The sequence below is a fragment of the Eschrichtius robustus genome, chromosome 15, assembly GCF_028021215.1.
Source record: "Eschrichtius robustus isolate mEscRob2 chromosome 15, mEscRob2.pri, whole genome shotgun sequence".
Lineage (NCBI taxonomy): Eukaryota > Metazoa > Chordata > Mammalia > Artiodactyla > Eschrichtiidae > Eschrichtius > Eschrichtius robustus.
The window spans coordinates 7101436-7115938 of NC_090838.1; the positions used below are offsets into that span (position 1 = coordinate 7101436).

The window sequence follows — 14503 nt, forward strand, 5'->3', positions numbered from 1 at the left end:
CGCCACCAAAATACATGCCGCATCCCGCCCTGCCCGATCACGCCGCTGCCAGGCTCTGATCACGCGGCTCCCCGCGGCGCCCATTGGCCGGCGGCGCACGGGCTAGGCGCGCATTGGCTGGCGCCCCCCAGGCCCCGCCCCGTCGGGGCGCGGTGTATTTTGGTTTGCCTCCGCGCTCCGCCCCTGCGGCCGCTCCCTCCCCGGCCGCCCCGCCCCTCCCGCACCGCGAGGGCCGCGCCGGGGCAGAGCCGCGCGGGCGGGTGGAGGCGCACGCTGGCCACTGGAGGTCCGGATCGTCGCCGCCCGCCGTGCACGTGCGGCAGCTGCCGTGTACCGAACTCCCGCCGCGCGGCCGCTTTGTTGCCTCCCGGCCGCCGGCACCATGCACACGCCGGCCTCCGCGGGCTCGGGCGACGCACGCGCGGTGAGTGGCCGCCCATTGGAGCGAGGGGCGAGGCGGGGACGCGCTGCCAGTGCGGGCCCAGGGCGCGGAGGAGGCCAGGGGCGCGCGGGGCATCACCGCGCGCGCACCGTTAGGAGCCCGGGCGGCTTCGGGAGCCGAGAGGGGCGGTGGCCGCACGAGGTCGCGCCGGGAGGGGCGGGAAGTGGGCGTGTGCCTTGCGCTGCTCTCTGCGCAGCTTTGTCTACCGCTCCCGCAGCGGCCCCGCCCCGCCGGCTTCAGGTGCGGGGCTATTTCCAGCCATGACGTCACCAGGCCCTGTGAGGAGGTGGCCGTTGGGCTGGGCGTAGCTGGCGGGAACACGGCACGCGGGCGGCGGGCGGCGGGCGGCGGGCGGCGGGGGCGGGGCGCCGGCGGAGGGGCAAGGACTGTGGGAACGCGGCGCACGGGCGGTGGAAAGGGTGAGGGGGCGGGGCAAAGGCTGGCTGGAAGGTGGGGGCGGGGCAAGGGCTGTGGGAAGGTGGGGGCGGGGCAAAGGCCGGCGGGAAGGCTGCACGGGGCGGGGGTCGGGGCCCGGCGCCTCAACCCTGGCGGGCTCCAGTCGGGGCCTGGGGGCCGCGAGGAGTTCGCTGGTTGGACCTGGGACCTAGTCGAGCCGCGCGGACCTATGAGAGGCCGAGAGAGAGAGGGGTGGGAGACCCGCGCCGCTCTGTCCCTGCCCACCTGTGGGCCAAGCAGGCGGCAACCCGCACGTCTGTGGCTTCACAGTTCCGAGGCCCGGGCTGCGGGCAGAAGTGGGGCTAGAGCGGCGTTTGTAAAGGCGGCGGCGTTGCCTGTGTGCTTTGGGGGGCACCTGGGCAGGACAGGTTGGATGTTTAGGCAAACTGAGTGGAAGTGTGTATCTAAGTAGATGTAAAATTTCTCTGCGAAGAGATCAGTTAGTTTCAGTCGCTTCCCGCCCCGCTTTTGCTTGACAAGAGGCGGTCTGCTGCGCTGGAAAGTCCTCGGGGCCCGGGCTTGTGGCACATCTTACACTTTGTTCCTCTCCCCGCGCTGGACTCGTGGCGTGAATCGGTGCTCCTGGGTGTGGGGACCGGGGCTGAGCCAGCGCAGGCTCTCCCGCCCAGGGCTCTGCTGAGTGACGGCCTCACTGGTGTGGAGCCTCCGGGGTTGTCGCAGATGCGTCTGTGGGGACGCTCTGGTGGCTTCGCCGACTCAGAAGGGCTGCGTTCTCATCTCACCCAACCTCAGCCATCAGTGTCTTTTCCTCCTCCCCCGGGGACAGTTTGGTACTAGCCACTGCAGCTCACACCTCTGGAAGTAAATGTTATTAATCATTTTCCGAAGGAGAACACTAGCTTAATAACCCTTGTTAAGAGTCAGGATTTTCCGTGGAAGCCCCTGGCGGACCGACTCCATTCCTTCTCCTCCCCCCCGCCCCGCCGCAGAACGCTGGCTCGGAGCGAGTGGTCCTCGGCGCTCGGCCGGCATCCTTCCCTGGAAGCCACAGCGCGTGCGCGTGCTGCCGGGGGCGGGGCGGGCTTCTGGTGTGCGCGTCCCCGTGCTGTCCGGGTGCCCCTCCCTGTGTTTCCAGGGACTCAGCCGCCGTGTTGTGTCGACTTTAGGTTGACATAATGGACATATGCGAGTCAATCCTGGAGAGGAAGCGGCACGACAGCGAGAGGTCTACGTGCAGCATCTTGGAGCAGAACGACATGGAAGCTGTCGAGGCTCTTGTTTGCATGAGCTCCTGGGGTCAGAGATCCCAGAAAGGGGACTTGTTAAAGATAAGACCCCTCACACCTGTCTCTGACTCTGGGGATGCTTCCGCCATTGTGCACGTGGACGCAGCCACACCCGAGTTACCAAAGGACTTCCATTCTTTATCAACTCTGGTAAGAGGCGGGGGGGAGGAGCGATTTGTGCAGTGGCTGGAGTACCTTCAGTAAACATGCTGAAGAGCTCCTGGGGGGATTCACCCGATGCTGGCAAGCAAGTTCATACCCTCCCCTGTATGGGTCCTAAGGGTGAAAACTTCTTTTATCTCTTGAAAATATGCTTTCCATTGATTGATCATAGCTTGCAGCCAATGATGAAAATGGGGGAAAATGTCCATAGGCTGAAACGTACAGATTGATGGGAGAAAGCAAAATGTACTCATTTCCCTGGGGAACTGAGGGTGGAGGCTTAGGTTCCCCCAGATACCCCAGGCCAGGGTCAGGATCAGCTGCCACAGCTGGGGAAAGCCTGTGCTTTGGCACCAGACAGCCATTGTTAGCTGGGTTGAGACCCTGGCCTCTGCCACCCTGTGGCAGCCAGCTTCTTTCTTGGGTGAGTTGGGTGCAGTCAAGCACTGGTTTTGGTTTTTGTTTTCTTAACTTGTTACAGCTGTGAAGTTACTGGGAAAAACTGCTTCTCAACTTGGAGAAGTCGAGAGCTGTCAATTGCTAACAAAACTGAAAATTATAATCTAATTGTCCTGAGCTGGAAGCCTGCCCTGGAAGGAGAGTGTGGAAAACCGACTTGGAGAGGGATGAGAAGGGACTTGTGGGTAGTGGAGAGGATTGTACAGGTAGTGGGCCTGGCTGTCCGGAGCACGTCTCAGCTTTGGGATCGTCCACTGAGAGGCTGAAGATAAGTGGGAGTGGTGGGGGAGGTGTTACAGAGGCTGGCTGTAGGCAGAACCCCTGGTTAGAGCAGGGCCTTTTAGGGATCATTCTGACAGGTTTTACCTCGCATCCAGTAGGCACAGGATACGTGTGTGATTGATTGGATACGTGTGTGTTAAATGATTACCACGGAGATTTTTTAAAAATTTTTGAGAATCTAAAATTATCGTGTAAAGCTTTCATCTTGAATATAAGTTTGATTTCTCATTTGTAGTCCTAATATGCAAATTGTTCATTTCAGTAGCTGTGCGAGGCCAGGAATGGCACTGGCGTCCTTACAACCGAGCAAATGGATGGGTTTGAGAGAGGTTGGGAAAAGGGGAGAAAGCTAGAAAGTTAAGTGTCTCATGCAGCTTTTATATCCACTGGGTGCGATCATGAGCAGACTTTGACCAGTCTTTTCTAGATACTTCTTTGTAAAGACCTTGGGGACAACATGATCAAAGTAAGTTCCTTAAAATTTAACCAAAACAACCTTTTCACACAGTACTTTTTTTCTTTTTTTTTTTTAAAGTGCATGACTCCTCCTCAGAGCCCTGACCTCCTGGAGCCATCAACAGGGACAGTTGTTCCTTCCCAAGTAACTGATTCCAAAGCACCCATGGTCGTGGCTGTCCCCCCAGCCTCTACTGGGGCAGCCGGAGTGCTGAGCAGGAGGTCAGAGAGGGCCCTGCCTGGTTTGAAGCCAGAGCTGCCGGAGCCAGCTGTCAGCCCTCACTGCAGGGCCACGGTGACAAGTGTCATTTGCCACACTGGGGGGTGTCCTGCTTCTGCCCACGTTCCTACCACCCAGACTCAAGCACACCAACTTTCAGCCAACGCGGGAGGAGAAGCGCAGTTTCTGGGGCCTGTTGAAGCTGTGCAGGACGCACACCTCACACGCAGCGTGCTCAGCGTTAACTCAGCGTCCTGTCAGCCTTGTTTGCACAAGTCCAGTGGCCTGAGGCCCACCGACAAAGGCCAGCAGGCAGGGTGGCCCGTTGCAATTCAGACCTGCTCACCAAAGAATTACGAAAATGACTTGCCAAGGAAAGCCACCCCTCTGATTTCTGTCCCCATTCCTAGTCCCCCTGTCCTTTGCCAAATGATCCCTGTGACTGGACAAAGTGGCATGTTATCACCTTTTTTGAAGCCACCTCCCCAAGTGTCTGCAGGGACTGTCAAACCCATCTTACCCCACGCTGCTCCAGTGCCCCAGCCTGTGTTTGTGGGACCGTCTGTGCCTCAGGGAACTGTGATGTTGGTTCTGCCCCAGGGGGCCCTCCCGCAGCCTGCCACGTGTTCCTCGAGTGGTATGGCTGTTGGGAATACCAAGTTACTGCCCCTTGCCCCTGCTCCGGTGTTCATCACATCCAATCAGAACTGCGCCCCTCAGGTAGACTTTTCCCGAAGGAGGAACTATGTTTGCAACTTCCCAGGCTGCCAGAAAACCTACTTCAAAAGTTCCCACCTCAAGGCTCATCTTCGCACTCACACAGGTGAGAACTGAAGCAAGTAGGGCATAGGGAATGTCGGATCCCGTGATCGGGAAACACATGTCCAGCCACCTTTGAGTGGGAGCGAAGCTGAGAACCACTGGAGAAGGTGGCCATCTTTCTTTGGTTCTGAAAAGCCTTCATAGTCTTGGGGTGAACGTTAGTACAGCTGTCAGTGGTTTTCCTAGAACATGGTATCTGGTCACCCCAGTAGCTAAAATGTAATATAGTTCTGTGATTGTGAACCTGTGATTGAGAGGCTTTTAGGGTGAGGCTCACGTTCCCCCTTTCTCTTCACATTGCAGTAGACATTCTTTCTTTGCATTTTAGAAAGTGTCCATTCATGTTCAATAAACATCTTATCAGTGTGACTTAGGCTTACTATGGGGAAAGAGCTCTCCAAGGTATGGAAAAGTTTGAATTCTAGAATGTTTGAGCTTTAAAGGAATATTGTTTTTTTATTTTTGGAAATATGTAGTTTTAATTCAGAAGGAGTCACAAAAGAAACTAACTATAATGACTTAATGATCTCTTTATTGTCCCATCAGCTCCATACAGTAGAATTTTCGGCACTGATGGAAATGTTCTCTGTCCATTAGGAGGGTAGCCACTAGCCACACGCACTTGAAATGTGAACAGTGTGTCTGAGGAACCGAATTTTACGTTTTCATTAAGGTTGCATTTATATAGCTACATGGGGCTGGTGGCTACCATGTTTAGCGGAGGTGTGAGGTTGCCTGGTGGATAGAACTTCTGCTGTAGTTGATTAGGGCAGAATGTCTCAGGTGTTCTGTGACACTCTTGTTCTTTGAGTTAGTGTCAGTTGTTTTGTTTTCAAGGGTCCTGTGGTTAAATAGTCTGCTTGTTAAACTCACCTTTCAAAGGTTCACACACGTATGTACATATAATAAGCCCAGTTAACAGGTTGCAGGTTCTGCAGTAAAGAGGTGCTTCGTAAACTGTCTTGATCATGGAACCCCAGATGTCGGCTAGTGGCCTGGGGGACAGCAGTGAATTGTGAAATACAGTTTAGGAAAGGCTGAATTGGAGGGAGTTGTCATAGTACTTTACTTTGAAATGCTTTCCTGGTAGAGTGGTTTCTAATTAGCACATTAGAAGTCCAATTGTGGCAGCTCCCGCTTGCAGAGTTAAGCCGCATCTGGAAGGCGGGCCTTAGAGAAGGAGCCCTGCTGTCCTCCACACTGCGGAAGGGGCTGTGTGCTTCCAGGCTAAGGCCCCAAACCTGGCCTGTGAAGAACTTGCCTCTCTGCCTTTACCATCTCTCTCCAGTTCCACATTTCTGCCCTTCACCTTCTGCCCTCTGCCTGTCTCTACTTACTGAAAACCCTTTAAGGGCCATCCCAAAGTTAGTTCTTAGAACTCTTTCCTGATCTCTCCTTCTTTATTTGACCCTAGTGGTTTGTTGTGTTTTTCACCACATTCTCCCTTTGTATTTTTAGTTACTTACATACGTGTCTGATCTCACTGGATATAGACTCTTGGTGTCTGTCCCAAGAGGCTGACGCTAGTCATTGGTGCTGCAGGGTTGCTGTCGTGGCTGTATCGGTGTGAACGGGCACCCCTAAGGGGCTCATTGACTTGGCAAGCCCTGCTTTTCACTGAGAGACTGCTGAGGTGAACTTCAAATCACATCCAAACACAGATTCCACATGTGGGGAAGCAGTGGAATGAGGTTTTACTGTTTATTCAGTCAGCTTCCCTTGGTAGAAAGATAAGGTGATCATACAAGCTCTTTTCAGGTTTCCCAAAGTACTTAAATTTAAGTAATCATAAAGGTTCTGAAGAGTCAGATTCTTGTGTTATTTCGCAAACACTAAATTGGAATTTTCATAAAAAATAGAAACCTTGGATAGGTTTACCTTAGATAAGATAGTTTTTCACTGTACCAACATGAAAATTTGTTTAATTAGGATAAGGTCGAGTGAGCAAAGGCTACATTTTTGATAATGCTGAAAACATAGGGCACTTTATAAATCCCACGCCGAAGGGTGGTGGTTCTCTGTCCAACATCTGGCCATCTGGTATGCTGCCAGCACTGGTGGTAGTTTCTGGAAACAGGTAACCTTATGCTTTCAACATGGGGTCTTTGAAATCCATCACAGCATCACTGTGATAATGAATTTTCCTTTTAAGTGAACTTTGAAAAACATCAGATATTTAGTTGATCTCTCTCCAACACTCATTCATTCAAAACCATTTATTCACCACCTGTCATACAAAGTGCTGTGCTGGGGGTTAAACTGTACGTAGATGGATGAACTAGACAAGTTGTAAACCTTCGGGAAGATAGGTCACATGACAGCACGCAACAGCATTTAACAAATCCCTTCACAAGGTTGCACAAGCGGTCTATGGTTGTCACAACCTGGTCAAGATCAGGGCTTCAGGATGCAGGAGAGGGAGCACTCCTGCTGGCTGGAAAGGCCCGGGAGGACTCTGCGGACAAGGGCTTCCCGCTCACCCCTGTACCTCCAGGAAGACACAGTACGGGCAGGACACCTGCCGGGTGCTCTGCAACTTTGAGTGAATGACAGATGCTTGAAGCTTGTAACAACAAGAAGGTAGCTGTTAGAATTCTAACCTGTTTTGCAATTAAGCTCTTTGTCAGTGTAATAACAAATAGGAAGATGGAATTAATGATTCTGAGAAGTCTTGCAGGTCCTAGAAGGGATCTTTTTTAGATATGCAGCTTTCAGAGAGGGAAGGAGTCCTTCTTTTCAAGAATCTACCTCCTACCCCAAGTCCACAGTCAAAGATTTATTTTTATTTTAAAATATCTTTAGAAGCATTAGATTAGTTTGACGTCTTTGGGCCCTGACATATTACATCTTAGGTGTGGCAGGAAGAAATGCTCTTGGACAATTTCTTGACTTCCAAATAACCTGATACCAGAATACTAGGATATTACTTGCTTCTTAGGTTTTGATGAATACAGTTTTAAAACGACATGAATTAACCTGTCCAATAAGGTGCTGAGCATTTATGTTTTCTTTACTTTGTGTTTTCTTACCTCTCAGGAGAGAAGCCTTTCACCTGTAGCTGGGACGGCTGTGATAAAAAATTTGCTCGTTCAGATGAACTCTCTCGCCACCGCAGAACTCACACTGGGGAGAAGAAGTTTGTATGCCCAGTGTGTGATCGGCGTTTCATGCGCAGCGACCACTTGACAAAGCATGCCCGGCGCCATATGACCACCAAGAAGGTCCCTGGCTGGCAGGCGGAGGTTGGCAAACTGAACAGAATTGCCTCAGCAGAGAACCCTGGGAGCCCGCTGGTGCGCCTGCCGGCCTCTGCATGAAAGGTCCTCCAGGGAATTGTGGATGGGAATTTTTCAAAGCCTTTTTTCAGGAATGGAAGTGATGGTTTTCTCTCCAAAAGAAATTGTCTTGAGGGCTAGGGGAGCTGGTTCTGATGAAAGTATGTTAACTTGTCTTTTTTGGTGGGGAACCCTGTTCAATATCTTTTGTAGTTTCAGAAGTTCTTTTAAGGAAAATGGAAGAAAATTTGATAATTTAAATCACCAGCATTCAAACAAACATTTCGGCAGGGGCTTCCCTGGTGGCGCAGTGGTTGAGAATCTGCCTGCCAATGTAGGGGACACGGGTTCGAGCCCTGGTCTGGGAAGATCCCACATGCCGCGGAGCAACTAAGCCCGTGAGCCACAACTACTGAGCCTGCGCGTCTGGAGCCTGTTGTGCTCCACAAGAAGAGAGGCCGTGACAGTGAGAGGCCCGCGCACCGCGATGAAGAGTGGCCCCCGCTTGCCACAACTAGAGAAAGCCCTCGCACAGAAACGAAGACCCAACACAGCCAAAAATAAATAATAAATAAATTTAAAAAAAAACATTTTGGCAATAAATTTTACAAAATCTGGATTTTTTGGATTTTTTTTACAACCTTCCTATTCCTGTTTTGTAGAAATGAGACAGGTTACTAATTTTTATACTGTTTTTTATAAAAAAATACATTGTTCTCAAATCACCAGTTTCTATATAGATGACTTTACAATCTTCTTTTCAATGTTTAACAAAATTTTTATAATAACCCTACTTTTAGTAAAGTTGGCACGTTATTCAGACAAACTTTATAACTTTGTAATCAGGCCTTTTAGATATAAGAATTTTTTAGAATCAGAACTGGTTGAATAGGGGCCTCTTAAAGAAATGGGGGGAAAAACTTTGCAGTCAGCTGCTTCATAACGTTTTCAAGGGAAATTCCAGACAACCATTTCTTTAAGGCTGTAGCCCAAGGAATTAAAGTTTTCGTTAAGTAGAACTTAGTCACCTGTGTCCATGGTGTGACTTGTGAAGAATGTACCCCAGAGATAAAATACTCGGTAGATACCCGGTGAGCAGAGAGCTGCTGTAGGGTCTGAGTGTCTGTACTCTGCTGAGAGCAGACCATTCAGAGTCTCCTGTTTGTACCTCAAACCCCCAAAAAAGAAAATATAAGCACTCAAACCCAGCTGCTTTGTCAGTTGTCAGTTTGACTTCTTTTGCTGTGGCCTTATCCAAGTGTTTTGTGGGTAGAGTAACTTCTTAGAGAAAAAGATGTCCTTAGTAGTTGGAGGAACTTTCCACCAAAGTAAAGCTTATGTGAGGTGAAGCGGACATGCAAATGGTCCAGCTCCAGTGTTCTGATTACTTTATTTATTAAGTATTAAGAACGATGGGGAATGCAAGTTACAGTAAGCGGCAGTAATACTACCAGGCTGTCCTTTCATTCATTTTGTTTGAAGGAAATTGTTTTGATCAAACAGAAAATTACTTGGAATGGGGTATTTTGCAATCTGCCTGGAAAATAGACCATGGGCATCACTTTGAAGCTGTGAGCACAGGTCCTAGCATTACAGAGACTGTGCCCCAGTGTCCAGGTGTCCAGGAAGCTGCTGAGACTGCTTTTGTTGGGCAGCATTGGGAATCCAGGCAAGAGAGTGCATGTAAGGAACACGGTGATACTGCTCTGCCCTTCGAGCCTGGGAATGGTTTTTATTGTGCTGTATGTATTTAGATTTTTGTCTTTGCCTCTTATTTATTTGCATTTACCTTGATTAAAATGACGGTAAGGTGAAATATTGAATAAATATAGTCAGGTTTTGTGTTCAGGTCTTTTTAGTCTAATAACCCTTGCCTGGTCATTCATTGTATGTTACTTGATACCCATGAAGTATCAACCGCTAAATTGACATACAGGTCTGTAAGCGCCGGCTGTGTGTTTAGTAGGCTTCCATGTCTTTGGAGACTTCTGTAGTTGAGTATTCCTACTGGTCATGAGACGTGCTACAGTTGGAAGACAACCAGAATTCAATGTCTATAGCTTGTGATTCCCCACCACCCAGTTCTTTCTTGCACTCATATCTTAAATCAGCATAAACATTTCTATGTGTATGCTGTAAGTGGCATTAAATTTGGATATTTTTCCTAATTATACAAAGTAATCGTTAGTCCTACTAATGTTCTGGTGGATAATACAACGTCTTTGAGTATTTGGTTGCTTGTCACCTTGAACTTCATTCTCTGATCAGTGTTGTTGCTAAAGGATAGATGTGTTTAAAAAAAAAAAAAAAAAGGTTTTGATTTACACTTCCATTTCCTGATTAGACTTTGAAATACCTTCTGTAAACAACGTTTTTGGCCCTCTGTTGATTGAAAGATTGTAAATTGGGAAGCAGCTTCATGTGAAAAATGCAGCGTGAGAACCAGAACCCCGCGGTGCGTGCTCAGCGTGGAGTCCCTCCGCTGCGGCCCGGGCATTGGAGGAGGGCGTGGGCGGCACGTCCCCCAGTGCACTTTACTGCCTGAGCAATTTTGCTTGATCTTTTTTGACTTTGAGCCTTTCAAGTAGTTAATAAAATTTTAAATGTTTCAGAATTATGTTTTATGTAACAGACTTTGACTTATTATTTAAATGAATATGTGTGATGTAACTTTTTTCTTTGGATCCTATAAAACTTTTTTGATTTGCAAACTGGACTTGTGTCCTGTGTCATTTAACTGCACTCCAGTGTACCCAGTGTCTGACCCTCCTCTTTGTTTTCTGGGGTTCTTTTCTGCTTTCAGGGCACCCTTTGGCTTCTTCGGAGGGTCCTTTCTGAAAGAAATGTGTGAAGGAGCGGCTTCTGTGTTGGCCAATCTGACGTCAGGACCGGTCTTGGCAGTAGAGGACCGTGGCTGCTGGGTAACCCATGACCCTCATCCTCATGCCGTCCGTGTGTCAAGAGGGGAGTATGGGAGGCAGCCTCTTCCCTCCCTTCCCCCGCCCCCAGCCCAGGCTTTAAAGGTACGCCAGGGAGCCACAGTCTTCGCTCCTGCTCCTGGAGTACGTTCTCTCTGGAACCCGCTCTGCTGGGGCTGTGCATCCACGTCCCGCTAGGGGAGGCCCCGTGGGTGTGGCCAGGCACTCGCGTGGGCTCAGCTCCGGTCCCCGTGGTGCTTGTCTGTGAACGGCACTGGACAGGGTTGGTGGGTTCCCCTGCAGGCCGCACCGTGTTGCTTTCCTCTTACCTCACTGCTCCTTCGCCAGTCCCCCTCCTCTCCCTGATCCCTCTTCTATTCCCCTCACAACCTTGGTGATCTTTTCCAGCCTTGTGACTTAGATAAAAATAATTTCTGTACCGTAAAGACCCCCGCATGTATGTCTCTCCTTTACACTCCGCACCTGGCTTCAAACTCCTGTATCCAGCTCTCTGCTTGGCACCTGTCTAAGCAGCATCCCAAACTTTAGACGAGTGAACTCCTCATCTCCTCCACACTTGCTTTTCTCACAGTGACCCCGCTGCCTTTAAAAAGAACAGGGAGTCCATCCTTCTAGCTGTTCAGGTGCAAAACCTTGGAGGCACCCTGGGCTCCTTTCCTGCTCCACAGCCAGTCTGTCACAATCCTGTTGACTGACTGCCTTCCCAAGCCAACCATCCTGGAATGTGATTCCATAAGCCACGCTAGACCCGGTTATGCGTGTGTGTGTGTGTCTGTGTGTGTGTGCAGGTGTGTGGGGAGGCGGTAAAGGATCACAATGCGCTTTGCATTTAGCAATCCACTTAGAAAAGTCTCTCCAACTCCAAGCCCCTTTGTGCCTAGGTGCCGGCCACACGCCTGTTAGCCTCAACTTTGTGACTCTACCTGCCATCCTCCCTCTGTGTCACCAAGATTTTACTTTCTGGCTGTAATATCCACTGTTCTTTGCTTTCAACCTGCCTCTTTGTTTAGGGACTTTTTAAATTAAGGACTTGAGACATGTTGCTAACACCCAGGCCCCATCCTGGGAGGAAGTCCAGGTACCAAGGACACTGCACCCCAGGGGGGTGAGACACACTCAGTCCCTGCTAAGTTAGGGAGGCTCATTCTCAAAAGCCTCTCACCACTCTCTAGGAAGCCTAGTTGTCCCAGAATTGCCCAGAGCTGGCTCTGCAAACAGGTTTCCTCTCCCCAGCATGTTCTCAGCTCAGCAGACAAACTGGTCAACAGCAAAGATGATAAGAAACAAGTTATAAAATAAACGTCACAGGGGTGTAATGTACAGCATAAGGAATATAGTCAATAATACCGTAATAACTTTGTATGGTGACAGACGGTAACTAGACTTACCAGGGTCATCATTTCGCAATGTAGAAAAATACCAAATCACTATGTTGTACACCTGAAACTAATATAATATTGTAGACTAATTATAATTTAATTTAAAAAAGAGAAGACTGTTTAAAAAAAAAGAAACAGGATGCTACAAGTCCAGTGGTGCTGGGGGAGGAGATGCACAGGCAGAGTGAGATGATGAAAAGGTGGGACAGTGGCAGCTAAGCTCTCACTGCCCAGCTCTGTGATAGCCTCTGGAAGCCTTCCCAGGGCTCTCCTTCTGTGGACTCCTTTAAGACTAGAGGTTCTAACCACTAGGAAGAACTTGCCAGTTTTATTGAATTTGATTGTAAGTCTTGTGGGTCCCCCAAGACTTGTGGATGGGTGGGTAGGGGTATAGATGGATGGATGGATGGATGGATGGATGGATGGATGGATGGATGGATGGATGTGATATGATTTCTATCACGGGGCAGCTTACATTTTAGCAGGTAGATTAGACTTGCACTGTTCAGTAAAATACGGCAAGTTCCTACTGGAGTGGTCAGAACCTCTAGTCTTGAAGGATTCCAGGGAAGAGGGGCCCTGGGAAGGTCTACAAGACTCCTGCCAGGCTGCTTTGTTAGGTAGTGTTGATTTGGCCTGAGACAGGCCTGGGTGCATGTCTGACTCCATCTAGCTATGTGTTGCTGAGAAAGGTACTCTACCTTTAGTCTCCTTATTTATAAAGTGAAGACTAGGTAGAGACAGCAGGTAGTGTGCCTATCTCAGGGTCTGGCACTTTTACTTTGTACGTGGAAGAAAACCTTAGTTGTTTTCTACCAAAGGGAGCTAGGGCACAGAAATAACAGAATGGGCTTAGAGTATTTATTCTTGTGTTGCCGGCTGCCATCAAGAGTGTCAGGGGCTGTGCTAAACGACACAGGGGCTCCCACTGGCCAAGTTGTGACAGTTTAAACGTTAAAGTGATAGTAGTATGAATTCCACTTCTGCCCATGATGGAGTAACAGGAAACAAATATACTCTCACACCCAAAATAACGAGACAAAAGGTATCAAATGAGAGTTTTCCAGGAGCTGGACCTTAGGTCATGAAAGACAGTGACCCTGAGAGATAGGAAATAAGTGAATCCTGTGACTGCCCAGATTTGCTGCCTTGAGGAAGTTTCCAGATTGTGGTGCAGGGACAAGAACTCAGCAGGGACCCAGAGGAGTCCCAGAGTTGAGGAGATGGAGCTGAGGGTCCAGGGACGCCAAGCTATTGGGGGTGAGGGGCAGACTGCCAAGAAAGAGAGGACGGCCCAGAAAACCCTGGAGATCTCCAGAGGGGGTGCCTGGGGGGAGGGGAACACCCTGAAACCGAAGGCAAGTCCTGTGCGCAGGGGCGTGTGTCCACCTCTGGGCTGAGGAGCCGTCTCTTGTATCACTTCTCAAAGGGCCACTCGACGTGGTTAGAGGGCCGCTCTAGAGGATAAGGCGCTCGGAGAGAGCATAGAGGGCGCACGCGGTGGGCCAGGACGTTGGCGGGGCGTCGGGCTCAGTGTGCGCCGTCCCCGACCCCATGCCCACCTGGCTGGATGTTGGAACCCAGGGAGATGGCTCTGTGTGGGGGAATTACACGAGCTGTGACAGGTGGTGCCCAGGCGGTTCTGCTGAGAGACACCCCTGCCACAGGGCCACAGCGGGGCAGCAAGTCCGCACACGCACCTCTGGGCCCCCGAAGAACCCGGGACCCGGGCTTCAGCAGCCGCGCGGCCCGCCCGCCGGGCCTGGGGGCCTACGGTCGGCCTCGAGGGGGCGCAGCCGAGCTCGGCTCCCCGCGAGGGGGACCCAATCCGCAGAAACCGCTCCGGGGACCCTCAGAAGCGCTTCTGCCGGGGCTGCCGGGAAAATTCCTGCCGGCATGGGGCCGGGCTGGAAGCCAGGGTCCCCTTGAGTGTCTGCAGACCTGGGTGGGAGCCCCCCGCCCCCAGCTCCCTCCGCACGATGCGCGCAGGCTCTGCACCCCCGCGACCCACCCCCTCTCATCCACGTGGCCCTGCGGGGGCACAGCGCCAGGCGGACGTTTGTCCCTCAGGCTCCCAGCGACCGGGGCAGAAGAAGAGGCGCCGTTGGGCAGGGAGAAGCTGCAGGGCCTCCCCACGCAGCCCGGTCCCCGCCACCCAAGCTGCCCAAGGACGGGGAGCAGCGAGGATGCTGGACCCCGACGGCGACGGCTCTTCCCACCTCACCCTGCTCACTCGCGTCACATCTTTATTTTATCCCCCAGGGCCCACCTGGCACAGGGCCTGGCCTGGAGCCCGCCCTCTTCAAGTAGATGTTGGATAAATTAAAAAAAAAAAAAAAAAAGTAACGTGTCTGTAGCCTGTGC

At 51.0% G+C, this 14503-nt stretch overlaps 1 protein-coding gene across 2 annotated transcripts; it reads left to right on the plus strand.

The window, feature by feature from the left end:
- The first annotated feature begins 243 nt into the window (after positions 1 to 243).
- On the plus strand, positions 244 to 10499 carry KLF11 (KLF transcription factor 11). Of its 2 annotated transcripts, none has more exons than XM_068564891.1 (4): positions 244 to 424; positions 2026 to 2295; positions 3584 to 4547; positions 7583 to 10499. In XM_068564891.1, exons 1-4 carry the CDS (start codon positions 383 to 385, stop codon positions 7861 to 7863), a joined length of 1557 nt encoding a protein of 518 aa, XP_068420992.1. In that variant the 5' UTR covers positions 244 to 382; the 3' UTR covers positions 7864 to 10499. The 2 variants fall into 2 exon arrangements, with proteins under 2 accessions (XP_068420992.1, XP_068420993.1); XM_068564892.1 differs by lacking the exon at positions 244 to 424 and adding an exon at positions 521 to 682.
- The last annotated feature ends 4004 nt before the right edge of the window (positions 10500 to 14503 follow it).

Coding starts and splice junctions, on each gene's coding strand:
- KLF11 (XM_068564891.1), top strand. CDS start 383: ATGCACACGCCGGCCTCCGCGGGCTCGGGCGACGCACGCGCG. Junction 2,296..3,583: donor TCCATTCTTTATCAACTCTG/GTAAGAGGCGGG, acceptor TTTTTTTTAAAG/TGCATGACTCCTCCTCAGAG. Junction 4,548..7,582: donor TCATCTTCGCACTCACACAG/GTGAGAACTGAA, acceptor CTTACCTCTCAG/GAGAGAAGCCTTTCACCTGT.